Source organism: Thermobia domestica, chromosome 12 (assembly GCF_964235325.1).
Source record: "Thermobia domestica chromosome 12, izTheDome1.hap1.1, whole genome shotgun sequence".
In the NCBI taxonomy this organism is placed as follows: domain Eukaryota; kingdom Metazoa; phylum Arthropoda; class Insecta; order Zygentoma; family Lepismatidae; genus Thermobia; species Thermobia domestica.
Window position 1 is genome coordinate 209,477,926 of NC_137465.1, and position 27,771 is coordinate 209,505,696.

General features: G+C 35.7%; 2 protein-coding genes across 3 annotated transcripts in view; both read left to right on the top strand.

Moving 5' to 3' along the window:
- Positions 1 to 27,771, top strand: part of LOC145667004 (uncharacterized) — an 81,548-nt gene that overhangs the window by 13,906 nt on the left and 39,871 nt on the right. The window lies entirely within an intron of this gene.
- On the top strand, positions 1,382 to 27,437 carry LOC145667006 (short-chain dehydrogenase/reductase family 42E member 1-like). Its single transcript, XM_081734685.1, has 3 exons — positions 1,382 to 1,537; positions 10,726 to 10,967; positions 16,656 to 27,437. The coding sequence occupies exons 2-3, from the start codon at positions 10,739 to 10,741 to the stop codon at positions 17,597 to 17,599; spliced, it is 1,173 nt and encodes a 390-aa protein (XP_081590811.1). The 5' UTR covers positions 1,382 to 1,537; positions 10,726 to 10,738; the 3' UTR covers positions 17,600 to 27,437.

A 27,771-nucleotide genomic window follows, 5' to 3' on the forward strand; every position in this document is an offset into this window, starting at 1 on the left:
ACTTACGAGTTAACAGTCATATATATAAAATGTCCTTATATAAGGTACGGGCCGCCGTTGAACATTCTCGTTCCATTCTTTAAACTAAATCATATTATGCTGTAGTTATTAATAATATTTTTTTGTGACATACAAACAAGTTTTCGGAATACTTCGAAAACATAAACCAATCCGTAAAAGAAAACTCTCTTTTGTGCATTTATATATATATATATATATATATATATATATATATATATATATATATATATATATATATATATATATATAAAAGTGTTATGCTATTTGTTAGAATTACTAATAAAATGTTTATTTATAAAATATCAACAAAATCGCTTCAGTTGTATTTCACAAAATTGTGAGAAAAATTCATGCCACGAGAAAACTGTCTCTTGTGAATATTCTCATGGGAATGATTTATTTAACTTTACAAGAATATTAATCAAATATTTCTCTATGAAATATGAATAAAATAGCTTGACTCGTTTTCGAAATCGTCCGAAAAAAAAAAAAACCTCATCCTCAACAATAAACTACCCTCGTAGATTTTTCAGGACAAATTGAGTTATATTGGCAGGCTATTAATGAAATATAAGCAAAATCGGCAGAGTCGTTTGTGAGAAAATCGTCCAGAAGAAACTTATCCCCAAGGGAAAACTACCCCTTCTCGATTTTTCCCAGAGAAAATAATTATACTACAGGATGGGTTTGTTATTGAAAAATTGATTTATGAAATATAAACGAAATCGTTATAGCTGTTCTTGAAAAAAATCACATTTTTTATTTTCACTCTTCAGGAAACTACCCTCACTTTTGGGAGGTAAGATCAATAATAATAATAATAATAAACGGTAAACTTCAAGGCGAGTGTACATCAGGACGACAGATGGACAGATCTTTCGGTATCTATGGGCCATAAGACGTGTACATTCGTTATTTTTTTTTTTTCGATTACCTTCTCTCTTTTCGTCGTTAGAAAGTAAATATAGGCGCAAAGATCCCTAATGGACGGGGGTGGAGTGGGGGTCTTGCAATTTTCTATCCTGAGATGTGAGACCGGCCTAACACATCATTGACAAGAATATAAAAATCAATAAAATTTTTGGTGAAAACACTCGTATGAAAGTTTTTGGTAGTCATATCAGGTGAATAGCGGGATGGAGCCCTAGTACAGATTCTTTTCTCACACAGTGCTTTCTTCAAATATGACTGCTAAAACTGAATCTAATGAATATTTCAACTAATAATTTTCAAGGTCATTTTTTCTTATGCTTACGTATGTTATCGGCGATTGTTGATATAACCTTGAACGTTGAACTATGGTTTTTTTTCTCTTTTTTTTTTTTTACTGATTATTGATTCTTCTACTGTGACGGTTAATGCTGAATGTAATTTGTATCTGTGTTGATTTGGTTTCAAGACAGATTATTTTTAATCAGATACAACTGTGTGTTTGTGAAGAAAAGTGACACGTTCTCTAAAACAAAAAAGTTGCATCTGCATATGTTGTTCATAAAATCCATATCATTAAGTACAGGTAAGTCAGTTACGAATTTACTTGTTACACTGATATTTGTACATGCAGATTTAATAATTTAGTTTTATTGCTATGAGGACGCAGTCAGATACTCTAAAGATGCAGGTTCAATTCGTGGAGTCATCCTGACTCAGTGGTAGAGCGCTAATCTTTGGTGCATGAAGTCTCTTGTTCGATTCCAGCTCGTGCCAAGTGGGTTTTGGGATAGTCAGACAGCGTGTGCGTAGGTTTTCTCGTAGTTCTTCCCACTGTATTATTCATTCCACCATTTCGTTCATTATAATAGCACAATCGTAGCACAATCGTATCCTATCTTCGGAGCACAATCGTAGACTGCTTTTACGTCAAAGTACATGGAGACTTGCTTAGATTTTAGGTTGAGTTAAATTGAGACACCATCGTATGGTACTCTTAAGGAATGTAGCATCCTGTAATGCGAGAAGTTGTTCCATTAACGGAGTTCTCAATTACCTGCCAATGTCGGTAATATTCTTATTAGTTATGTGTATAAAAGTTATTAATTTGGAAACAAGTTTCAATTTTGATAGGTTTTTAATATAAAATAGGGTTGTATGTAGTGTTTGGTTGGTTGTTTTATCAGAGACTCGGATGGAAGACAGGATGACGTGTTAGACGAAGGATAACAGTACTACTGACCTGTGCACACTCGTGTCAGATAAGAATATTGTCCATATGATTTTTCAGGCTAACTTCCTGTGTGCTTCAATCTTGACTTGACAGTATTGTTCAGACAATTCTCTGTGGATTCTGTTGTTGATCACTGTAACGACTTGAGGTCGCTGGAGATCCACTATTAATTGTTAGCATAGGGTAACTATGAAATAGAAAGTTCTTATGACTCCATTCTGAATTTCTGACCACAGGTTTTTATGATGATGATTATAACATTCTTTTTAAATTTCAGAAGATTACGGATATCGCTTAATCAGGTCCGCTTAGGACTGGAACCCCTGTATGCGATCATTGGCGATTCAGCACATATTCTTACATCTATTAGGACGGCAGATGGTACAGTGGCATAAACTGTATAAGTGTAGCTTGGCAAACAAAGGAATGAAAATACAGAAAATCAGACCATACCATATAAAATTTTATTAGTTTTGATTACCGACCAATTGCTGTAGTATACATACAAATAAATATATATATATATATATATATATATATATATATATATATATATATCAGATGCATTAGAAATTTTATCATCATTAGGTGAGAAGCAGTAGCTGAGGGAACCCGGAACTTGTTTACTCACACATATTCTTTTTATGATTCATTTCACCATAAACACACTGGAAACACATCAGGAAATTAACTAACTGGAATGAACAAGATCCTGAGATTTACTACTCAGCGAACTATATTAACTTAACGACGTTTTCGTAACTATTTCCTGTTCGTCGTTCCATCATTAGATTTCCTATTTCCTAAAATCAACAACAGTATATACACCTCTTTTCTTTTCTTCCTACAATTTAAATCATGAGTATAGCATAATGATTATACCTTACAATGGCCTTTCCGAACATAAATCCTCTTTGGAAAATAAACAAATAATATTCCAAATTCTTTTTCTCTTCAGCGAATTAGCAATTTTTAAGAGATGACAAAGACATTATTTATTAAAGTGCTAAAAATGTCTGTAACGGATCGAGGCCAAAATTGGGCCCGTTACATAATAAATGCTGAGATGTTTAGGCAGTATCTTAACGATTTAATATAATTCCTACGTGGGATATAGTATACAACAGTTCCTCATCATTTCCCGAGGACTCACGAAGTTCAGTCTTTTACGGATTATTCATTGAGGATCTAGGAACTTGAAAATGGGGTAAAAAAAGCGACTCTCATTTACTTATCGACTGAAACTTGTATATGATATACCACCATTTCTGTACGTGGTGCAAGAGTTAGAACTATCCTCGAGTACGGTGCACTTTATGTGCGCCTCTGTAGTGCCCTTGTACTTTATATTTCACTATGTGTGTGTGGGGGGGGGGGACTTGAACGCATTTTGCATGTCTTGTGCTCGTAAATAGTTCTTACTGTTGCATTACTTACAAACGTGATGGTATTTCATGTAGAAGTTGTAATAGCACACATAAGAAACGCAGATCACGGTGTACTCATACTGCATATTCCAGTGTGAGTACAACATGATCTGGGTTTCTTATGTGTTCCATTACCACTTGTACATGACATACCACCATTTCTGTACGTGGTGCAAGAGTAAGAACTATCCTCGAGTACGGAACACGATGAGGAACTGTTGTATACTATTACCCCTACGTGCAACGTTGTGCTTTCGGATTTTCAGATTACGGAACCTTGCATTCTTTTCCTTTAGAAACTTGAAGATAATTTCGTGTAGGTTTGGATGGTAATTGTTTGTAAACAGACACGAATAACAAGTGCAAGGATAACACCAGATTAGCGACATCTATACTATTACTTAGAAACTGAATTTCTTCCATCCAATTTGTCTACAACAATAAAAAAATACTAATTAAAAATATACTTTCGTTTCAAAGATAACACATTTTCTTCTTCCAATAGTGGGGTTGGAGGTGCGTTCGAAAGTTTTTGTATTCAGGAAAAGTGCTTTCAACGTAACGCCCAAAGTACATCTATATAATTACTTTCGAGTGACGATAGGATACAAGAAAGTACGGTGATCGTGAAATAGTCGAGATTTCAAAGGATTTACAACTTTCATCACTCACTCATACCAATGAAGGGATTTTTCAATGTTCGTCCATCTACTTGTCAGTTCAACGTATCCGAATCATATGTATATATATATTAATCTCAATTTTTTAAATACAATTCTCCAAGTAGGAAGATCTTTATAAGATTAACCAAGGAGGGGGAGAGGGGTTGAATTTTCTTTGTACTCCCAGAAATAGTAGTAGTTAACTGGAAGAAGTAAAAGAATAATAATAATAATAATTCTCGAAAACTGGTTTAACAGTTTTGTTTATTTTTCATAAATCAAGAGATTTATATGGGTTGGGAAGGTGAGGGGGAGTTTTCTTTTGGAGATGTCCTTTTTAGACGAAATTCTCAAAACAGACTCATTCGATTTTGTTCATATTCCGTAAATAAATGTTCCGTTGACACCCCCGTAGAATATCGTGTAAATAACTTCTTATGAGAAAATCTTCAAGCGATATTATTTTTCTTGGTTTGTTTTCCTCGGACAAAGTTTTCCAAAACATCTTTTATAATTTTGTCCATACTGCGTAAATAAATGTTTCCGTAAGTGCAGTATGACATAATTCAATTAAAAATAGAGGAGCAAGAAAGTTTAGTACGGTATAATCGAAAACGACCGATATTAATGTGCAGTCCATATTTTCTGGGTCGCTGACATGAATAGTGACACTTCTGATGTCGTTTAAGTGCAAGTTCCGCCGTCATCGGCATGGGGAGTGGGAATGAATGACATGATTTTTTTTTTAAATTGTAACACTTTCATTGAATATTCTAAGGATTGATGAAAGCCTTTTGCGCAGACCTATTTGTACCTGCAGAGAACGATTTCAGATAGTAATTCGAGGTATATGTTTTGCAATCTCCGTTAAGCTACCTGAGGAGACCCACGTGAGATGACAAAACTGTTCGTTCGACGTCGCCCCCCTTCCCTCCTCCCCGTGATAGACAGACTGTCGTTCAAACGTCCTGTAATAGAAGAGCTTTAAAACAAATCGAAAGCAGTCGAAGTGACCATGAAAGTGTAATTTGATTTCTCCGGGCGCTGGTTTTGAAATTTCATGGAACTCAGCAGTCAGTTCCGAAATCATAACTTATGGCTTTCACCAATCACATGATTCACGTGTTCAGCGAAGTCTCGTCTATTGTAGCTTTCCACTCTTGGTCGCCTTCGTCGTGTACACAACCATCACTTACGAAGTTCATGCTGTAATCCTTACTTATACCCTTCCGCTTGAGGCAACCGAATTACTTCTTGTAATTCATACTTGGCGCATCTTGTAGTTCATACTTGGAGCATCGTAGTTCGTACTTGGCGAGCACTTCGATTACACTCGATATGCATTCAAGTTTGCTACTTCACAATGATTGAATGGTACAGTCTGTGTATTGGTGTAGAGGATGGCTGATGTCAATGGACAACTTGTCTTATCCGTGTTTCGTCATCCCACGTGGTTCTTCTCTGGTAGCTTAATGGAGGTTGATAAAGAAAAATAGCCCTCATATATATAAGTGTAGCCATAATCAAATTCAAAGAATGAAAATATGTAACTGATTTGGAGATCGAACCTGGTCCATACGCTACCAGATGGTCACACTATATGAGCTTAGAGGCGTAGTAACTGTCTATATAACCCCGTGTCGAGAGAACATTTCTATTTCATCTCAGTATTACCATTTCACTCTGTGAGTTTCGTTTTAAATAAACTGCATGCTCCTAAGATAAATCAAAATACTCGGAAGGAAGCACGTAAGGGCTCCTCTTTAACATTGTTATAATGTTTTATTTTAACAAAAGAAACACTGACCAAAGCTTAAAACCCACTGTATTTTAAATTATAATATGTAACGGTTTCTGATATCTAACATATCCTTCTTCAGACACTCTCGAACATGAATGAAAATACAGACATATATATAGTCAATGTTATGACAAAGTTTACATTTTCATTTATGTTTTGTTAAAATAATCAATCCAAAGCCATGGATGGTCTTTCTATTGTTATAATGTTAAACATAACCATACGACAGTAATGAATCGCCTAAGTTTTGTAACAGCGTCAGAATTGAAGGGCATGGTGGCTCAGTGGTAGAACACGTAACTCTGGTATGTGGGGTTCTTGGTTCGATTCCCGGCCAAGTAAGTTTCTGGTAGACAGCATCGTTTTCCTGGGCTTTCTCGGGGTACTCCCATTTCCTCCCATATGTTCATTCCACCAATTCTTCCATCGTCATTCACTTGTCTTAATTATCCGTCTCCCTTAGCCTAATAGAAATAATTGTGGGGCGTCAAACTGAAAGATTTCATTTCATTTTCAACAACGTCAAACAAAGGAAAATAAGTAAATGCAAATGAAAATAAACCAAAATGTTGGAGGTGGATCCTTCATTTTAAATAACTACATTGAGCTTAGGTCAACGAATATTAAAATTGCTTGTGTAATCTTTCATGAGTCTAATGTTGTAAACTTTAAATATAAAGTGTTGGGTATTCCCTGAGACATGCCATGCGAGCGATTAGGGAATACTCGACAGTAAAACAAAGCAGCTTTAATTCAGTATATGAAAAAATTAATTTAAAATATTCAATCACTTATTACTTATTTGCCAGAGCATAAGGGGCTCCTCCCTTCCCCGTTCTTTAAGAATAACTCCGAAAATTGAATGCATCTTATACGCCGATGCAGAGATTTTGATTATCCCAGTTTCAAGAAATATTAACGATTCTCTGTTGTTTGGTACCTTTTTTTCCCCTTTCTTTCCTTACAGCGTGCATTAGTACTCAAGCTACATACAGTTAAGTGATTCAGTAAGTGTTGAATACAGTCGCTTTATGTACCGTTTCATAATGCATGGCTCATCCAGAAAGTAAGTTCTGATGGATTGTAAGATGAAAGATAAACTTCAGAAAAAAATTATTCTATTACTGTTTATTATTGTGGGTTTACTTTTTCAACATGTGCACTATCCTTACTGAGACATTGTTGTAACCCGCAATGCTAGCTTTTTTATGCTTATGTCAAGGAATTCTGCCGCTAAGAACTCGAACCAACTTGAACCAGGATGTCTTTACTATCAGCAACTCAGCTGCGCTATCGAAACATTGGCCGGCCAGAAGTGGCTTCAAGTGGAGGATCAGGTAGAAGCCGCTAGGCGCGAGGTCGGAGCTGTAGGGTGAGATCACGTAGGATACCATGATCGTTCCGTTCCCGGTGACGATACGATCGATGAATTTGTCCTTGTAATTAGCAGGAAGATCACAGCAGACGCTAGACACTTTCCTTGTGTTCCGCGGTCATTTGTTTTGGAACCCATGCGAAACTGCAGTCACTGAGTGACGGTCTTATGCAGCGGGGAATCTGAGATCTGTAGAAATGACATGAGAGGTCGGCTACTATAATGTTCATCGTGCACATTAGTGCAACCTCCTGTGAATTGTCTGTACTATCTTTTAACCATGTCTTCATTTACAACATCAGGTTCATATGCTTCACAAAACTGCAGGTGGATATCTGAAACCGACAGCTTTTTATCATGGAGAAACCTGATTGTCGCACGTGGTGGAAGACTATGTGCCCAGATGTGTGTGCCATACTACAGTTCTCTCACCACTGACTCCACACAACAGCGACTCGCGCCGTGTGGACTTTGTGGTGGACAAACGCCGTGCTCGTGGGTTTTCTCGGGGTTCTCCCGTTTCCTCCTACTTAACCCCACCACCATTTTCACTCATCTCTCATCATCACCGTATACTTTAGCCTAACCGGCATAACCGTGGGACGTAAAATTTAAAGATTTCATTTCCACACAACTGCGCACGCGGCAAGTTATGACTGCGTGTTCTTTGTTCGGTCCTGCACAGGCTCATCCCACTTTGACCATCCATGCAATCTTAGGGGACTTTTGGAACTTACTTTCTGAGTGCGCCTTATATGTATTTTTTTCTCTGGACGCACGTGCGCTGTAGACATTTTCAGATACGGGTGTAATTCTTCATTTAGTTAAGTATTGTTAATCCTGAATATATACCGTATAATAGTGTGCAAAATTTGAAAATTAGACGCACTCGGCAATCCAAAAATCACGGTCGCCAGTATCTCTCACGTACAAATTATGACAGCCCCCCCCCCCTTCACACACAGCTTTTGGTTTGACAGAGAGATATTACGTCAGGGCATAAAATTTCAAAATCACAGTTAGATTCAGGATAATCAGTTTTGAATTGGACAATTCATATACACGTTAAAAAATATCTTACCTTAAGACTTCACGTTTGTGTAACGCTACCTCTCTGAACTAAAGTACCAGTTGTCGATTGCAGTTTTCGGGTGAAAGTCGTTAAGTGAAGAGCCATTGTAGGAATTGTCAACAAATCATTCAGTGTGTCAGTCTTCAGTGAATTCCTGTAGGCAGTCTTAACTCTGTTGAGAGTGCTGAAGCCTCTCTCACATGAAGCAGTATTCACAGGTAAAACTGCACAAAATGTGACAACTGGAAGCAAATTTGGAATCTCGTAATGTTTTTGATTCTGAGGGGGGGAAAGGAGGGGCGAATTACAACGTTGTGAATTCACTTTCCATGTCTGTTGTGGAGATTTCACATTCCGTGATTTCTCTCACTCAGTGACAATTATTTTCGTGCGAAACAGAAACTGCGCAGCCCTGTGAGTTTAGACAGAAACCATTCCTACTGAACACTGGTCGCCAGCTCTAAATTTATAGTCGCCAATGGCGACCTGGCGACCAGAAATTTTACGTCCTGCTGTATAATGCACAGAGTGGTATGTTATACACTGACAAACTGAAGATAAAAATAGGTTTGAAATAAGGCAAAGAAAGTCTAAAGAAATGGGTCGAAAGCTGCATTGTTTTACCGTGAGAGGCGCTCGAAAACCAGCGAGGGGTTCATATAATGCCAAATATCTCACGAATGCGGGAAGATGTCGCTGTTGGGTCTAAATATTACACAAGACTTGGCCCCAGACAAATTGAGTTGAGTTGAGTTGATTTTAGCGTCCCTTTCAGCAGCGAGGCTATATGAGACGTGGACCTACTGATTAACGTGGAATCCGAACCACATGGGCTCCCGCCGGGAATCGAACCCGGGTCTCCCACGCCAAAGGCGCGTACGCTAACCACTTAGCCACGGAGGAGCTCTCCCAGACAAATTGAATGACATACAGATGGAAGCTGAGGGGAGCGGTCTGTGCGCAATAGGTATCCAAACACACAGATGGAGAATTCACACATATATTCCTCACTTGTAAAGATCTCCATATTGTAGCGACCGTTTCATTCCCCACTGTACGTCATTGCATTTATCAGGTGTGATTTTCTGCGTATTATTTTGACACGATAACGATATTTTTCCTCGTTCGTAGGATATTCGGCATTATATAAGCGTCTTCGCCTGTTTGAACGCCGCTCATGGTAAAACAGTACCGCATTCGATCCATGTTCATTAGACATGTTTTGCTTAATTTTGATCTATCATTAGCTTGAGTTTGTCGAGGTATTATCATAGGGTGTTAAATGAAGACCGTGTCTTAAATTTAAGTGGTGATTCCTTTTATCAAATGAATTTTTTTTTTTTTTTTTTTTTTTTTTATGAGCATAGTTCGGAAAACAATTCTTTTCGGAGTTAGGGGCCGCGGTGGCTCAGTGGTAGAGCGTTCACCTCTGGTGCATGGAGTCCTGGGTTCCATCCCAGCTCGCGCCAAGTGAACTTTGTGGTGGACAAACCGTGTGCGTGGATTTTCTCGGGAAACATCCTGGCTTGAAAATTATAAGACTTATCGCAAGGAGTTCAAGGAATTAATACAAGAACTAGTATGCACTCTATCTAAACATCCACCGGCGTAATGAATTGTATAAAATAAGCTGCTGTACGGGGATACACTTTTAAGTACTCAAAAGTACTCATTGCGTAGGTACCGTAGGACTGTAAAACACAGTATGTAAGTACATTGCGTAATAGGCTAGTTCCTGTTTAATACCTTGAACTGCTTGCGATAGTACATCTCATAGTTTTCAAGCCAGGGCATTTTAGAACGTGATGTTTTCGCGTTTTCGGTGTGTTAACCCACTAATTAGAACCTTCATTTGACATTAAAAATCACGTCCTTAATTGATGAGACGGTGTTGTTCACAGTGAAAATATTTTTTTTCCCTCAAATTTGAATGCAGAAATGGAGAACATCTTATGTACCGGCAAATATTGTAAAATTGTTGGATGAGATGTTTGAACACATTTCAGGCTCCGTTAAAAGTCTTCAGAACTTGTCTGTAGTCATGGTATTCAGCCGCTTAGATCGAATTATGAATTTCCAGATAATTTAAGATAGCTTTGCTTTACATTCCAGTTGGCAAATATGTATCTCGTAAGTCAGTTGTAGTCTTGTTTTAAACATAATCGCTTTCTGTGGCATTAAAGCTTCGATGTTTGTTCCGCAGATAAGTGGGAACCATGTTTAATTTTCTGATTACTGGAGGTGGAGGATATATCGGATACCACATTGGATTAGATCTTTTGAATAGTGGATACCGCGTCACATTGTTCGACATTTCGTTGCCAGATGATGAGTGGAGAACGGAGGCTAGTGTTCTAGATGGATTTGTCTTCTTCAAGGGAGACATTCGAGATAGGGAGGCGTTGAAGGCGGCGGCGGAAGGGAAACAGTGTGTGATTCATACAGGTAAGACATTAATAATTTATTATGTACCAACTAGTGTTCTCATTCCACGAACTTGATCTTTACCTATAAAGTGACCTATAAAAGGATGTTCAATTATTGGGACTAATGTATGCCATTAAGCTTAGAAAGTCTATCAAAATAATAAGTAAGGTGAAGATTTTTGTGCAGTTTTAATTAACAAAGCACGCGAAAGTAGAATGAAATAATTATTTTTTTTTCTTCCTGATATTGCGTTAACGTTTAACTGGACAGATACAGGGTGTTTCAAATCAACACCGACAACGTTTAGGAGGTGATTCCTGAGACCAAGATAAGACAAAAAGCATAGACCAACCTGGTGCTTAAATGTTTCCTTTCGGAGTTATAGGCTGCCGAAAACTTGAAAAAGTGAACTTTGAAAGTCTATAGCTCCAAAAGTATGAGACCTACCATAGTCGGTTCAAGACTTTACTTAGGAACTAGTATGTGTCCTATCCAAATATCCATATTTCAGAATCCTGCGGTATTTCCGCAACAATTTTTATACAGGTTGGTGGTGAGTGCTTCAAATTGAATGCCCGTAACCAAACTCCCACTATAGAAATTGTTGCGTGAGTACCTTAGGATTCTGAAACATGTAGTTTTGTATAGCGCACATGTTAGTTTCTAAGTGAAGTCTTGATTCGACTACGGTAGGTCCCATAATTTTGGAGCTATGAGCCTTTAAATTTTATTTTTTCATGTTTTCGGCAGCCTATAACTCCGCAAGGAAGCATTTGTGCACCCAGGTTACTCTATATTTTTTTGTCTTATCTTGGTGTCAAGAATCACCTTCCAAACGTTGTCGGTGTTGTTTTGAAAACACCCTGAATATCTCATGCGTCTATTATCATGTGAATGTCTTCAGTGTTTCGGCTTATTTTTGCAGACAAGTGCAAAGTTCGTCTATGACCTTTAATTTCTTTTAATTTTTTTAACGTAATCTTTATAGTATAATTTGAACTATTTGTTTCAGGCTCAGAAAATATGTACTAACAAATTTGACTGTCAAATGTTACGAGAATGGTAATAAAAGTATTTGAAAGTTACCAGTGCACAGCTCATAACTGATTTTCACTCAGTGCATAAGTAACCATCCTGTTCAGATCTACTTGAGTATACATACAGAAAGATATAACAGTCTTGTAAATTTACTGTGATTACATTTGAAGTCAGCAAGTTTGAATATATAGTCGTTGCTCAGTAATACAAGACAAACTGCATTAGTATTTCAGTTTATGGAAAATTACGCAGCCTCGTATTTAACTTGTAAAACATATTTTCTAGCTTTAATCTTGCACAGTATGATCTCTACCCAAAATGTTACTCTCCTTTTCCCCTAGAGGAGGATTCAACTATTATTTACACGGACACGCACCCTTTTAATATATGTAATCTTGTATGAAAACAAGATCTAACCAGATTAAGAATATACTTCTGATTCTGATTTTAATCATTGGGTTTCTGTAATCATTTTTATGAAAATGGACTTTTTTTGCATGAGAAAAACTAATAATAATCGTTGAATTCTCGAAACTAAATAAATTGCTGTGACAAAATATATGAAAGCTATTCATTTTTCTACTCGCATAATCTAACTTCTTTCCTGACGTCACAAAACTGTACATCAACTTAAAAATAGAAATAATTATTTTAAAGCGTACAAAACTTGAAAAGAGAAAATTGTGGTAAAACGAGTTACCTGTCGAGATCTATCACATGACGTCCACAGGATAAGAGGTGGATGAAATAATATTGATCCAATTAAAATTAAAATTTTGAAACAAGCTTTTAGTTTTTAGTTGAAAAAAGCTAAAGCAATTTCATATTAGTATAAGTTGCGTAAAATGAAATCTGCAACATTTTTGCTAAATAATAATAATAATAATAATAAAATAAATAAAAATACGCAAAAACGGACATACATTTACAGTTCCAGTATTGAGGCACTATATATATAGTATCAAATACAGTGCTGTTTGTGAAAGTCATATTTTCAAGAAGGAATTACGGGAATGCGTCCAAACGGCAAAATATAACGTACGAACTACTGTAATTTCAGCAGGATGAAGCATACGTGGAGCAGGGTGTCTATCGGTCACGAAAGTCACGAATGTCACGAAAAAGTCACGAAATCAGAAAACGGTCATGAAAGTCACGAAAAAGTTACGAAATTTAGCTTTTGGGTCACGATTTTTTTTTTTTTTTTTAACTGTGCAAATGTAAGTATAGATTGGAAAATTTTATTCTATAAAATGTCAAAATTCACCATCAAAAATGTTTATGGTTAGCTTTAGACGCTACCAAATCGCAAGCAAAGTACGTTTCTATCGCATGGATGAAAATTCGGCCTAATTCGCACCCAAATCGCTCTTGAAAATGTTAGGAAATCTTATGATTTGGTAAAGAAAAGGTCACGAAAAAGTCACGAAATTTCATTTTGGAATTTTAGTAGACACCATGGTGGAGTCAACAGCGCTTGTGGTTCGTTGCTCAAAACAGTGTTGCAAGAGGATGGTGTACGCAATATTAAAGTAGTAGAGTCTGTGCTTGTAATGTGTTCAAGCGATTAGGAAGCTTAGAGCAACTGTGACTATGTCTTGTCGACGTCAAAGTGCGCAATATAAACAGATGACTAGTCAGCCTATGGGAAGGCAGCTTCTCGTACCACGAAATGGTGCCTGCCGCCACGACAGCGATGCATGTATCGAAGCAATAGGCAGTATATAGCAACGGTCATGTAGTGGGCGCTGAATGACGATACGCATGCTTTTGCAGTGTTTCTACTGATACAGAAACATAAAAACCTCGGGCTATAATGGGGACGTGTACATTGTCACTAGCGTGCTTTGGACGAGTTCCGCGTCTTCAACCTGTCTACAGTGATTGGCTGCGTACGCATTAGACGCAATCGTGGTAAGCACAGTCTATGTTAGTGTGCATTGTCGAGCGTAATAGCGGCAGGTAGATTGCTGGTAGAAAGTGCCATTACATACAACACACGCTTTCGGCTGCTACGCGTTGACGCAATCTTCTGAATGCAGAAACTGGGGTCATACTCTTTCTTTAGATGACTTCCGATGCCATATTTGAACAAGACAATGCCTAGCCACTTATATTCTGGAATGTGCAAGCCGCCTTTGGCGAATGACGAGCATCTCAGCTTCCATGGGTAGACAGTCGTCTGACACTTACTGTGGAAGATGTGTAAGGTATAGTTTGTCACTGTCTTTCAGCAGATGTCTTGTGGATTTGCATACAAGCAGCGTACAGGACAATTCCTCAGAATTACATCTAATGTCTGTTTCAATGCCACATCGTAAGTTATAGGTTGTAATTGCAGCTAGGGTGCCGACAGACATGGAAAACTGGGAAAAGTTAGGGAATTTGAGAAGATTAGGTATTGTCAGGGAATTCTGCTAAGATTCGGAATTTCGATTTGCTAAGAATAAGATTTTAAAAACATTCGAAATGAAAATTTTAAGACTATTTCAAATGTAGTTGAGTGGTTTGGCAACTTCAAACTTAAAATCTTATCTGCGTTTTCTAATAACGATATGTAACAAACTTTTGTTCTATAGTTGTGTGCGTTGTTTTGCTTTCGCATGTGCAGTGAAATATCGTATTGGCGAATCATCCACAAAATGCAGTTTGATCAATGAGCCATTGGGAAGTTCATTTTCGATGTGCAGATTATTCCAACCTTTTATTTTGCTATTATTTTTACATGTCAACATTTCATTCTCCCCTCCCCGGCTATAATGGCGACTGAAATTGGACTTAGACGGTATCTGAAGTGTCACTATTTATCTAAGCGACCCAGAAAACTATAGTTGCGGTACTAATATCGGTCGTTCTCGATTATTATTATTATTAAATGTTACTAGTTCACCCCACCCCACGCGGATGCTAATGAGGTCTGAAATTGAACTTAAACGGCAACAGAAGTGTCACGATTCATTTCAGCGACTCTGAAAACTAGGAAATCGACACTAATGCCGGTCATTTTCAGTCATTTTTAAATATCATCCCACTCACTCCCTTTAGGTGTGCAAGTTTTACTGCCACAGTGCTGTTTTCCGGACTGCAAGTAATATGAGTGCCAAGTATGGTTAAAATTTCTGCAAGCACTCTTATGTTATGCTGAAACATAACACTCATTCCTATACATGCATGTATATTAGGTTTGTACGTATGTATGTATCTTACACATAATATGTATGTATGTATAAGAATGTGTGTATGTATGTGTAGACGTTTCAATAATGATAAAAAATGTATAATACGTAAATTCTGAACTAAAAATTTTCGTAAGTATTGAATGTTAAAAGATTCAAGCTTTCTCAAATTCTGTACGATATGAAATGATTAAATTAAGTACATCGTCAAAAATTCATAGGTCATTAACTTCAATCAAAAAAAAATTAGATGTTTTATTTCAACTTTGCATTATTGAGATCCTAACATCACATAGTACGGACTGATATGCTGATTTCAGACTGATATTCGATCAGTGTCCAAGATACTGCATTTTGTTTCAGTATGAAGCAAAATAAATTTGATTTAAATCATTGATTTAAAAAAAAAAATCCTATTTAAGTTGTGATTTTAATCACTTTGATTTAAAATAATTAATCTTGCATATGATCGACGTGGTAGTCAATGTGTTATTAATCAGAGTGGCAAACGTAAAAAATACGAAACTCAAAAAGAGCTTTATTATTATTATTATTATTATTATTATTATTATTATTATTATTATTATTATTATTATTATTATTATTATTATTATTATTATTATTATTATTATTATTATTATTATTAATAATAATAATAATAATAATAATAATAAAGGAACCTGTTGGCACACCCTTCCTCAAACTTCAGTAAACTGCTTCGTCTTAGATACTTACTTTAGTAAACGCTATACGGGAAATAGAGTTGCCATTTTCAGTTTGTGACAATATATCTTTCTAATATGCGCTGCTAATATACACAAGAAAAAACAGAATGGAAGAATCCACTATTGCGATGTAAGGAAAAATATTAATTTGCTTGTGTTGTATATATGTATGCCTGAATCTAAAGGGTTGTACATGAAACAATATATAAAACTTAAGAGAAGTTGGAGGCTATGTAGATCAGTCACATCTTCTGCGAGAAGTCCCTTGATAGGACCATGTGAGTTTGTGATGGACATCTTTCGTCCTGGGATTTTCTCAAGGTTTTCTCATTTTCTCTCACATGTTTATCCCACCAGTTATTTCATAATAATTACTTTTCAATATCCACTGTCTTCTTTAGGCTAATGGGCATAAGTGTGAGGCGTAAAACCAAAAATTTCATTTCATTTGACAGAATGTGTAGAAAAAGGAGATTGCTCAGGTGTAAATGAACTGTCTTTTATAACTTTCTAGGAGGGCTCCCTCGTGACTATGCTGTTAGCGTACGCGCTTTTGGCGTGGGAGACCCGGGTTCGATTCCCGACGGGAACTCCTGTGGTTCGGATCCTACATTAGGTTGTAGGTCCACGTCTTAAATAGCCTCGCTGCCGAAAGGAGTGCTAAACTGAAATCATAATCACACAGTAACTTTCTAGGATTATTTATTATGTTTGTTCTCTTTCTTGTAAATATATTTTTAGAAAATAATTCTTTCTTTCTCTTTCAGCATCGTTTGGCATGAGTAGCTGGCAGCAGCTTCCGAAATATTGGGACACCGTGGAAGAAGTAAATATTTATGGAACAAAAAATGTAATCGAAGTGTGCCGCAGTGAGGACATAACTGCGCTTGTGTATACAAGCACATTCAATGTAGTGTTTGGGGGTCAAGAAATCAGGAATGGCGATGAGAGCCTGCCGTATTTCCCGTTGCACAAACACGTCGACCACTACTCCCGTACCAAATCAGTCGCTGAACAACTGGTTTTAACAGCAGATGGAACAGTAACAAAGTGTGCCAAGGTGCTGAGAACCTGCGCCCTTCGGTTGGCAGGAGTGATGGGACCCAAAGAACGCCGCCATCTTCCGAGGATAGTGAATCTGATTCAGCGTGGTTTAGTCCAATTCGATTACGGACAGGGCGATTGCCTAGTGCAGTTTGCAAGTATGCAAAATGTCGTCCAGGCTCATGTAAAAGCATCAAAGGCATTGTTAGACCCTGTCCAACGCAACATCGTTGGCGGTCAAGCGTATTTCATCTCCGATGGACCACCTATAAATAATCTGAAATTCTTCCGTCCCCTGATTGAAGGATTAGGGTTTAAGTTTCCTACGTTGAAGCTTCCAATGTGGCTCATGTGGTCCTTTGTATATATAGAGGAATTCTTACATTACATATCGGACTGGCTCATTCACTTTGATCCGTTGCTTTGTAAAGCAGAGTTATACAAGAGCGGAGTAACACATTATTTCAGTATTGACAAAGCTAAACGGGAATTGTATTATTTACCAACGAAGCCAAATGATTTGTCCGATGTAGTGGAATATTATAGAAATCGAGTTACCAAAGTTAATAGTAGTGAATGCACCAGTAAAAAGAAACAAAATGTTCTATTATTCTTGTTCATTATCATAGGCTTAGTTTTAGTTTCAATATTATTTAGTAATATTTGAAGATTGTTTTTTTTTTAAATCTAAAAGTATGTAGTGTGTAGAGTTAACGATAAACTCATTATATAAATGTATAAAAAAAATGAAAATCGAAGTTTTGTTTCGTTTAGGAATAAGCCAAGAAACAAGTTTGTGAGTTAGAAAAGATCAAAATTCATATTTTAACTGTTGCAGCTGTTATATTTATGTGTATATAACAATGACAATGCAATTTAATGTTAATTTAATTTTAGGCCGTAACAACAAGTAAGTTTTTCTTTGTTCCCGTCTGGTAGTTATTTTAGTTCATTGAACATTTCAAGAAAGAAAACAAACAAACAAACAAACAAAATTTAACATTTCTTTAAGGTATAAAGAAGCAAAATAATATAGTGCTTCATATTCTTACGTGGAAGTTGGAGCTGGATATGAAGTTTTTCTCAGAATTTGTGGTTTGTTTCTAAATTATTGTTGTTATTTGGTGGGTTATATTATTGGTTTCTTCAAAAGTTTGAAACTCAGTATGTAGGATATTTCGAGGTTAATAGTGAATATGAGGCTCATTTCAAAAGTTCTGCACACTGAAACATATTATGGAAGTAAATAATTTATTGTACAGCATACTGTTACAGGCCTTCAATATGATCTCCATTCTTGCTTATGACAGCTTCCTAACGTTTTGGTAATTCTACAATGATAGGGCACCTTCATTGTTGAGCTGTCTGATCACTCCCGGTCACCTCACTGAAAGCTTCGTCAATTGTATCGAAACGTTTTCTTCGGGAGTGGAGAGTCGGAACTTTTTCCATTGTAATGACTGAGACTTCAATTCTGGTTCAAAATCTCGTATCCAGATTTCTTCAGTTGCAACAGTCCTTCGTAGAAACTGATCTCCTTCTGTTCGGTAACGTTGAAGCAATTCTGCTATTCTTTTGCGACATGCTTTCTGCTCTTCACTCAGATCATGCGGAAGCCATCTGACAGCAATTTTTCTTATATTTAACTTTTCAGTAACGATTCTGAAAACTGAAGTGACAGACATTCTGGTCTCATATACAATTTCCTCACATGCTTTTCGTCGATCCTCTCTTAAAATGTCATTCACAATAATCTCAGAGATGTAGTCTGTTGCAGTTGATGGTCTTCAACTTCTTGGGTTGTCTGTAATACCGCAATACTTACACAACCTTCACGGAAACGAGCTGACTACCGTGATACAGTGCCACTATTTCTCCAAACTTCTCGCAAAGCATTGTAAATTTCAGTTAGATTCTTTGCACGTAGAGTTTCGGTTTTAATAGGAACACTGGTTACTATGTGTAATCCGACCTGGGTCGGGTTCATCTTCAATTTTAACATTGAATTTCTCACAACACAGCCAGGCGAACCAATAAACACAGACACAACCGTCAAGCACAAACTCTGACTCACAACTGACATAAAATTGAACTTGGTCACATCACTCAAACGGTCTCGCATGCACTGTGTGCAAGAGTTTTGAAATGACCCTCGTAGTTTGACAGTCATTATAGTGTTTAAAAGAGAGAAAAAAAATCCTGCAGACATGTGTCCAATTCTCAATATATTTAGGTATATAGGCTTCATTTGCATGAAGTGTTTTAGTGATGCAATTTTCCCGAATCCTCTAATCTTGTCTCGGTTTTGACACTCTTAATCGCGTGTCACGGATGAACTCTCTCCAGATGCCTTAAACCCTGACTTCATCCAAACCTTGTAAAGGGTTATAATCTACGATTTTCAAAAAGCACTTTATTTTCGACAGAATATACAATTTTGTAAAATTATACGTTATATAGGAAGTAAAAGCTATAGTTAAATGAAAATATACTGTACCTTAAATTTATATTATTGCGTAAAAAAGTTTTGACAGGACAGCTTGAAATACCATTTTAAATGTTATAATGTTAATATGGTGGAATTACAAATTAAAACAGCAATTTTCGTTGTCTACGTGGAAAATGTTAGAGGCTCATTAGCGGCCATTTGCGGATTGCTAATAAGCCCAATGGTGCTATTGGTACAAAGGGTTAGCCAGTTGCCGTTGTCACCGGGAAGAGTAACCTGCTTTTCCTTTGAATACTTACCTGTAGAACTTGATTTCTAAGGAAAAACATATTGCTTTTATTTCTGTACAAATTATACATAGAACCTTTTTTACGTGTTGAGATAAAATGGTTGGATTGGAAGTAAATGATAAACGTATTTGGACTACAACGTTATCACAGGAAAGAAAAACCAGTTTTCATTGTTCTAATTAAGTCTCATACGAGACGCTACAATAAAGTTCGCATGCTCATCACGAGAAAAGTGTTGTGTATCGCATTTTTAAAGATTACTGTAACCATCCTCAAGGTACACCGTTTGGGAAAACTATGCACAGTTGCCAGTACTTAGCCCAGTATCCAAAGCAATTTTGGAACCTAGTTATCGTTTTTGTTGCTCTAATTCAAACACAATTATTCTTGTGATAACACACCGAAATAAACATGCATACAGTCAAAAAACAGGCCTTACTTAGAAGACACTGCCTCAGATGAACAGTAACACACAGCTGTGAAATGTTGGTTTAGCAAAATCATCAAACTACACAAAGGTTTCTGTATAATGCTCCCGCGACAAACACTCACCTGGTAGGTAGTTGTCAGCCCTTTTAAATATGCATATTAATTAGTGATGTTTGAATTTCGGTTTTGGAAGATACTCTTATCAAAGTAGGCAAAATTACAGAAGAATGAAGCTTATAATCCGATAGCATTGTAATGTAAATATATTTTAATAATAACATTATCCATGGCTTTGTATTGGATATTGTAACAAAAGAAACACTGACCAAAGCTTCAACACACACTGTATTTTAAACTATAATGTGTTACAGTTTCGGATTTCTAACATATCCTTTATCAGACGCTATATAGACACTATAAAACGTAAAAGATACAGACATAAGCTGTCAGTCAATCCCGTAGAACCCCGTGTCCATTTTCCAACCAATCACGTGCCATCAATTTTTGTTCTTACAAGGGCCTTTTTCAGTTTCATCTTACTGTCTACGTATACTATCCAAAATTCTCTGCCATAATTCCTGAATAGGTAAGCCCCCTGTTCAGTTCATCAGCTTATTTCTTTCTACCTTCTTTATCCAATCTACTTCTTTCCACTTCCTTATTATCATTCTCTTCTCTGTCTCCAATACTTCCGTCTTATCCCAGTTAATTTCGTGATTAGTCTCCTTTACATGTTCGTATATCGCATTGATATCTTTTTTTCTCTTCACATCATTTTTATGTTGTTTTATCCTTTCTTTTATTCTGTTCCCCGTCTCTCCTACATGTGGCATGTGAAACTGTAACACATTATAATTTAAAATAAGTGTGTTTTGAAGCTTTGGTCAGCATTTCTTTTGTTACAATACTTTTGTTTTGATAGATTAGTAGTACACGCTTATGTTGTACTCTTAGTATTGTTTTATAGTTATTTGTCAGATTATTATCGTGGTAATGGTTCTACAACTATAGACAAGCTTTTGGTAATACACCTAAAGATCTAAATTTTTATTTATCAGAAACAAATCACCATTGTTAAAAATATCTTGTATAAATTTTACTTAAATATTGCAATATCTCAGGGTTTCACAAACGTTAGTAGTTAGCCCGTAACCAGATGGAACTAGGGTCCCCTTTAAGAAAGAATTACTAATGGAGTATTCTTAAAATGTCTAACATGCAGTTAGGAATTCCATGCCATGTGAAAGCTATGTTACGTACACACAGTAATTCTAAAGTAATACACGATATCATTAATACAAGTACACGATTAAAGACAACTGCGCTTTTAGTTAAACACATCTTTCGAAAGCAATGTAGAAACCTATTTAACTTATTATGATCAGAATTGAAGCTTATGAAGTTTACGGAGACATGAAACCGAAAACTGAATCACACCTGGTTCTGAGGGAACTCGAGGGGAGAAGAATATTTTACAAGGAACTTTTGAGAAAAATTCTTGCTGGGAGACCGTGAAATTGAAGGCTGTCTTATTGTGTCTCAGGTGGCTTTGGTCAGGGTGCTCTTTAATGTGCATGTGGATATCATGTTTGTTGAAAGAATATATCAGATTTTGTAGCGAATGGATTTTCCGTCTATAACAAGAAAAACCACCTTGCTATACTGATAGAGAAATTGGCGGTACCCGTACAAAGTGAAGTGATTATTAATCACACTGAATCACTTTTTTTTTTTTTTTTTTTTTTTACAGATAAGTAATCGAAAACTTGTCTTTATACTGATGAGGTAAACTTCCGTTCGAGAAACAAAGCTCTTATAGATACTTGCATTATTCCAACAACTTTCATTTTACGTGCATTTTGTTGTTTGTATTTTTCGTCCTAGTTGGTGCATTTGTCTAGTATTCTGGTGATCCTAAGTTCGAATACCACTTCCGACCATCCTGATATATTCAGATTTTTCGTCAATTTATCAAACGAATGTTAATATAGTACTTTTAATATGTAAACCTTGGCCTCTTCCGAAAATTCCTTTTCTCCTTCCATTGTGAATGTCATCAGTGTAAAATGGTCTTTTGTGGCTAATTCTGGAACATGCAAATTAATAAATATAAATGCAGTCGATCAGGATAACCGTGTACGCGCTAAGCGCGAATCCCTGAGATTAGAGTATTGATCACATGTTTGTAGGATTATCTAAAAACAGTATGTGTAAACCTTATAAATAGACTATTTTTCATAACTGTTTTTGTGATTTGTAAATTTCAGTTTCCATAATTTTTGATTGGTTTGTGATTTTATTTTTATTTTATGCTTCTTGTGTTAATGAGCGTGGGTATACAAATGAACTGCTCATACAACAAAACTGAGAGTTACTGAATTCACTTTTAAGAAATAGGTTATGAATTGATTCTGGTGAATTGTAAAAACCGTTTCACATTCTTAACATATCCTGGACGACGTAGCTTAATGTGTAACATAAGCTGAAGATTGGTAAAAGCTTCGTGGAAGCATGTTATCTCGTGTTTTGTGTTCGAGATTAGATTCGCGTTGAGAACAAATGTTTTGATCTCTCATTAAGCTGTAAATTCACGTCTCATATAGTGCTGATGCTGAAAGGAGACGTTAAACTCCAAACTGTAGTCTATTTTATAATTTTATATGATTAACGGAAAAATGATAGCAATTTGTAAAATGTAAAGTCTTGAGTCTGGCTGTGAATGGTTGTGAATTTACGTTTAGTTTACAAAATTGAAAAATGAAAGGTTAAACCTGAAAGAAAAATGAAAACATTAAGCCAAATCTGTTTTGAAGATTCTCTGCTGAATGCTAAGATAGTTCCTGGCTAATATTATCTTTTAAGATTAGAATTCCGTGCCGATACCGCACTACATGCAGTCCAATCATAATATATTTGTGCCTGAGCGGAAAGTGGTTGTCATTTTCAGTTGCTTATATAAGTAAATTATAAACACCTTACATATAAATAAGCCTTTTTCAATAATTGAAGCAAGCACCCACAAGTAACAGTGGCATTCTTGACCGTACACGTTTCAATGACTGTGTATAACCTTCATCAGTACAATACCTTGAAGGAAACATTTTTGCTAGAAGAATTATATTATCAAGGAATTTCTTTCCATGTATAAACGAATTAAGACTTGCAGTTTCCCTCTTTGACTATGTAAGTGCTTTTCTTTTTACTATGGAAATAAAAAGTCTCAACAAGTTAATGTATTATAGATCTTGGTAATCCTTCTTTATGTACTGTACAGATGAGGATGACAACCCGTTATTGAAACATTTCGGTCAAAGTGCAGTTGTTACCTGTGAGAACTTACGTAAGTAAAAAAGCTGTGCTTGTATTAAATATGAATCCTATTAGTATAATAATAAGTAAACGCCATTGTGTATTTTTTCCTCATTTCTTAGTCTTCCATTTCTAGTTTCTTTCAGTAATCGAAGTCTTCATTTTTTTAAAATTTAATTATTATTATTAAGGGCCATACTTATGACATTGTATAAATTATAATGTTAGGTATTTATTTGGTTAGAAAACTTGATGTCTTCTCTCCAATCTTCATTGTCTGGATATATGAGCAGATGGTTAAGACCAGTGGTCGCCAAACTTACGAATCTTCTGAGCTACTGTACCGTTTACAAATCCTACTTTGAGCTACCAACCAAAAGAAGTACATTTGTTTATTGCCTATAATCTTACATTTCTAGTAAAAATGGAATCAAACTGTCCAAGTTAGCAAATGTCTAATATAACGTGCAAATGTCTAATATAACGTGCACAACCGAAAAACATAACGTGCACAACCCCAACTGTGAGATGAGGCTGACATTGGTAGTTGCGCGGGAGAAATAAGCAGTCGTTGTCAGCGCCCCTTTCGTTAGCGTCAGCTCAGTGGAGGAATCAAGGTTAACCGAACGAGCGTTAACGCAATCTACCAAAAATATCCCCTCGAGCTACTAGTAGCTCGCGATCGAGGGTTTGGCGATCACTAGTTAAGACCATCTCTGTTAGTCCGGTTCTGCCATTTGTGTTCCTAATCACATATTCTAAAGCAAAATTAAAAAAGAAAGAATATGACGTCCTTTGCTTCACTACCTTATAAATTTCAAGACTCAGGCTATTTCTTCTTATTCATACCCCTTACTACTTGTCTTACTGAGAAACGCCTGCACTATACTGCCTGGCTTTTTAAAGATATATTTATTGGCCTGAATATTATAATACAACTGACTTCAAATATAATACAACCCCAAGTTTCTTAGATGATCATAGCCTGTAAGACTGCTAGACAAGTTCTTGGATCAGCCTGGGTGGAGTATTTCGTAATAACCACTAGAAATCTCCCTCTCTTAGGTACAGGTCCTATTTAAGATCCTTCTATTTTTGCTTTTTGATTTTGCCATATTCTATGGATTAATCTGACTTTCTTTGGTTAATACTACCAGATAAGGGTTCTGCCGCTTGTACTTCTTGTCCTTTTGCTCTCTTCCCGCGTAAATATTCAGCAGTTCATCGAAACACTGCTTTTCCAATCTCGTATGACATTGTTCTGGGCTGTAAATTTTACATCACTTTATATAAATGCTCTCTGTTCCTATGCTTGCTGCTGTCCTATACGTCTGTAATAATGTGACTCATTCCTTCCTACATTCAAAAATAAAGGTAACTTCATGGTCTATGTTTCTGTGCTTACTGTACTACTCGGATCTTGAAGCTTGACAATCTTTATTTTGCTCCTTCGAAATTTCACGGTTTACTTTCTCCACCCTGACATATCATACGCTTTAGTTTTTTTCTTTCCTTTTTTTTTTTCTTTCTTTACGGTTTCTCGATGGTTTCCAATTTTGTAAAAATGAGGGTACAAATATTATTTTGCGTATGCGTTGAAATTGAAAATAACATAAAGAAAATAGGGTAAACACAAATTGATAATTTTATGTATCTTCTTATAATTTCGATATTATGAACTTTCTCTTTATATGCATTATAGATTTATAAACTTTAATTTCTATATAATTTATATATATGTGTGTATATATATCACAGGAAATGATTAATTTTAGTTATTATTATTTTGTTATCATTTCTTGTGTGATGTTTGTATTTTACCAGTAGTAGATTGTATAAACTGTTCAGAAAACGAGCATTTTTTCTCTTATCTTCGAACAACGATATTTAAATTTTGATATTTTGTTAGTAAAATAAGCGTATTGATTCTATAAATTGGAGCTAAAAAAAAATTACGTGTATAGTACCTTGAAGAGTGGGTACTGCAATTATCCTAAAGGATAGATAGAGAGTGATAGTCATTTTCAGTTAACTTCAGTACAAAGAGTAAAATATAAGACCACATCTGCATGATTCTTTCCAGATGACTAATAATATTAAAATATGTTGGTTTTCTGTAACCCTAGTTGTCAGATTTGGCCGTGTGTTATGTATTTTGTGCGTTTTTTCCCTCTTGAAATGAATGACAACACCGATATAGCAAGTTTTCTTGGTGTTCGCTCGCATTTTGTTGTTTTAGAACAGCAGAAGACATTCCAGTGTTAGTATTATGTACGATATGAATCTTAAGGATTCTTTCTTTCTTCCAGTAATTTCGGTGTCTTCTGCGTCAGTGATAAAATGCCGTAATACAAAATATGCTTCCTAAATTTTCAGAAAGGATTTTCAGATGTTACTGAAAAATAATTTTAACAAGATGCTAGAGTAACCAAGAAAAGAAAATTACAATAAACCAAAAATAATAATTTTCAAAAATTAAAAAAAAAAAAAAATCCCAAATACATGGTTAACAGTACATCATGTAATGATAGAAAATACACTGGCACATCAAGACTAGACATCCCTGATGTTTGTTTGTGAAAGTCTGTCTTGAAACTTCTAAACCATCATTAATTGACTTTCCAACTACATGTTAATGGAAGGTTGTATGAAGTCCCAATACTAATTTACTAAAAGCAAAAATGATTGAACTTTTTAAAAAATATATATATTACTAAACAGTGTTTCTTTTAAATTTATTGAATACTTTTTTTTTTTTTTTTTTTTTTGTAAATAAATACGAAGATAGAGCCTTTCTTTTCAAGTGTACCCTCGGAAAATATGTGAAGTGAGAGGAAACCTTCCCTTTGCTTTGAGGGAAGAAGTGAATGACCTCGGCTGTGTTGCCAATTTGTCATTCAGTCGTATAGTCTTGGCGAGTGAAGATCGTAGGCTACTTAGAATGGCTAACAAGAGAGTGCACAGGGAAGCCCGTCAATCTGGCAACCCTGTCCACATCCAAGCTCGATCAAAAGAAACTTGTCCCTCCTCTTTCGAGGGAAATACGGGAAAAATATATCCATAGCAGCGCAGCGGCACTTGAAATGGAAAAATTCTATGTTGCGTGATACTAGACCAACTTAAACAATCTTGCATGTTTAAAGCTGCTGCGCAAGAAAGCCATTTGAAGTTGTAGTAAGAGAAATGTTACTCTATACGCATCCAACATACAAAATGTTAATATTATAATTTTAATATTCGATTCCGACACGCGAAACAGTACCAAAGAATAAGCAGCGTTGGAGTAGATTTAAAAATACGAATAAAATATGTCGAGATCTATATGGCTATCAGTCAAAAATAATAATAATAATAATTAGGACTTTAATATTGGTATTTGTGTTTTGGAGGGAAATCGAGTAAGATAGTTATTATTTGATTGGTGCTATGCTGTAATTGCACAACGTCGGTGCGTAGAGTTTATTTTATTTTTTAAATCTTTCAAATTGAACAAGAAATGCATGTACTGTAGGCTTTGTGGAATTTTGCTGTACAGATAAGAAATTTAAGTTAATGTACATTGCAAAAAATGTTTCCAGAGAAGAGTGGACAAACATATGAACAAACATTATAGATACAGTGTCGAGAAATAAGCTGGTTTTACAGTTTTGAATCTGTGTTTATTTACTATTAATTTCGTATGTTTTGTTTATCTTCTAAAATTGAAATTAGGAAAAATAGACAAATGATAATGCACTTTGCTACTACTAAGCATATATTCTTTTATGTAGGAAAAAAAGAGAGGAAGAATCAAATAAAAAGTTATTTGTTAAAAGTACTATGACTATTGTAACATGTATGACCAAATAATGAGGTACTTTGTAACGTTAAAACAGAAAGTAATTCAGAACATTAACACACTGAAGTTAGCTGGAAAAAGACTATAGTGTTTAAAATGGTTACTTCTAACCACGTATACAGGTAAACTGTTTTGCTCCAATGGAGGGTTTTTGTAAGTTTGTAACTATCGAAGTAGATAATTATACATATATATTTAAAGCATATTTATGTAGATAATCTATATTGTAATTTACACTCATTGAGTAATTCGGTATTAAAAGTCTCAAATCAATACTTTTTCTTTTATTCATACAAATACCTACAGATACACAAGTACGGCAGATTGAATTACGGAGACAGCATCTTTTAGACATCGATTATTGAAAAGAAAATTTTAGCCTTCTTGAACCTTCTAGAACATTTTCTTGTGTGTTCATTATTGTCTAAATTCGCAAGCACTGCAGCTCACGAATAACGACGGTCAGTCCGATTGTTTTTATGACCAGTGTGTACATTCAACTGGATGATGCATAGTTAGTGAAT

Excerpts from the sequence above, each read along its gene's own strand:
- LOC145667006 (XM_081734685.1), top strand. The coding sequence starts at position 10,739 with ATGTTTAATTTTCTGATTACTGGAGGTGGAGGATATATCGGATACCAC. Across the intron at positions 10,968-16,655 it reads ACAGTGTGTGATTCATACAG|CATCGTTTGGCATGAGTAGC; the intron begins GTAAGACATTAA and ends TTTCTCTTTCAG.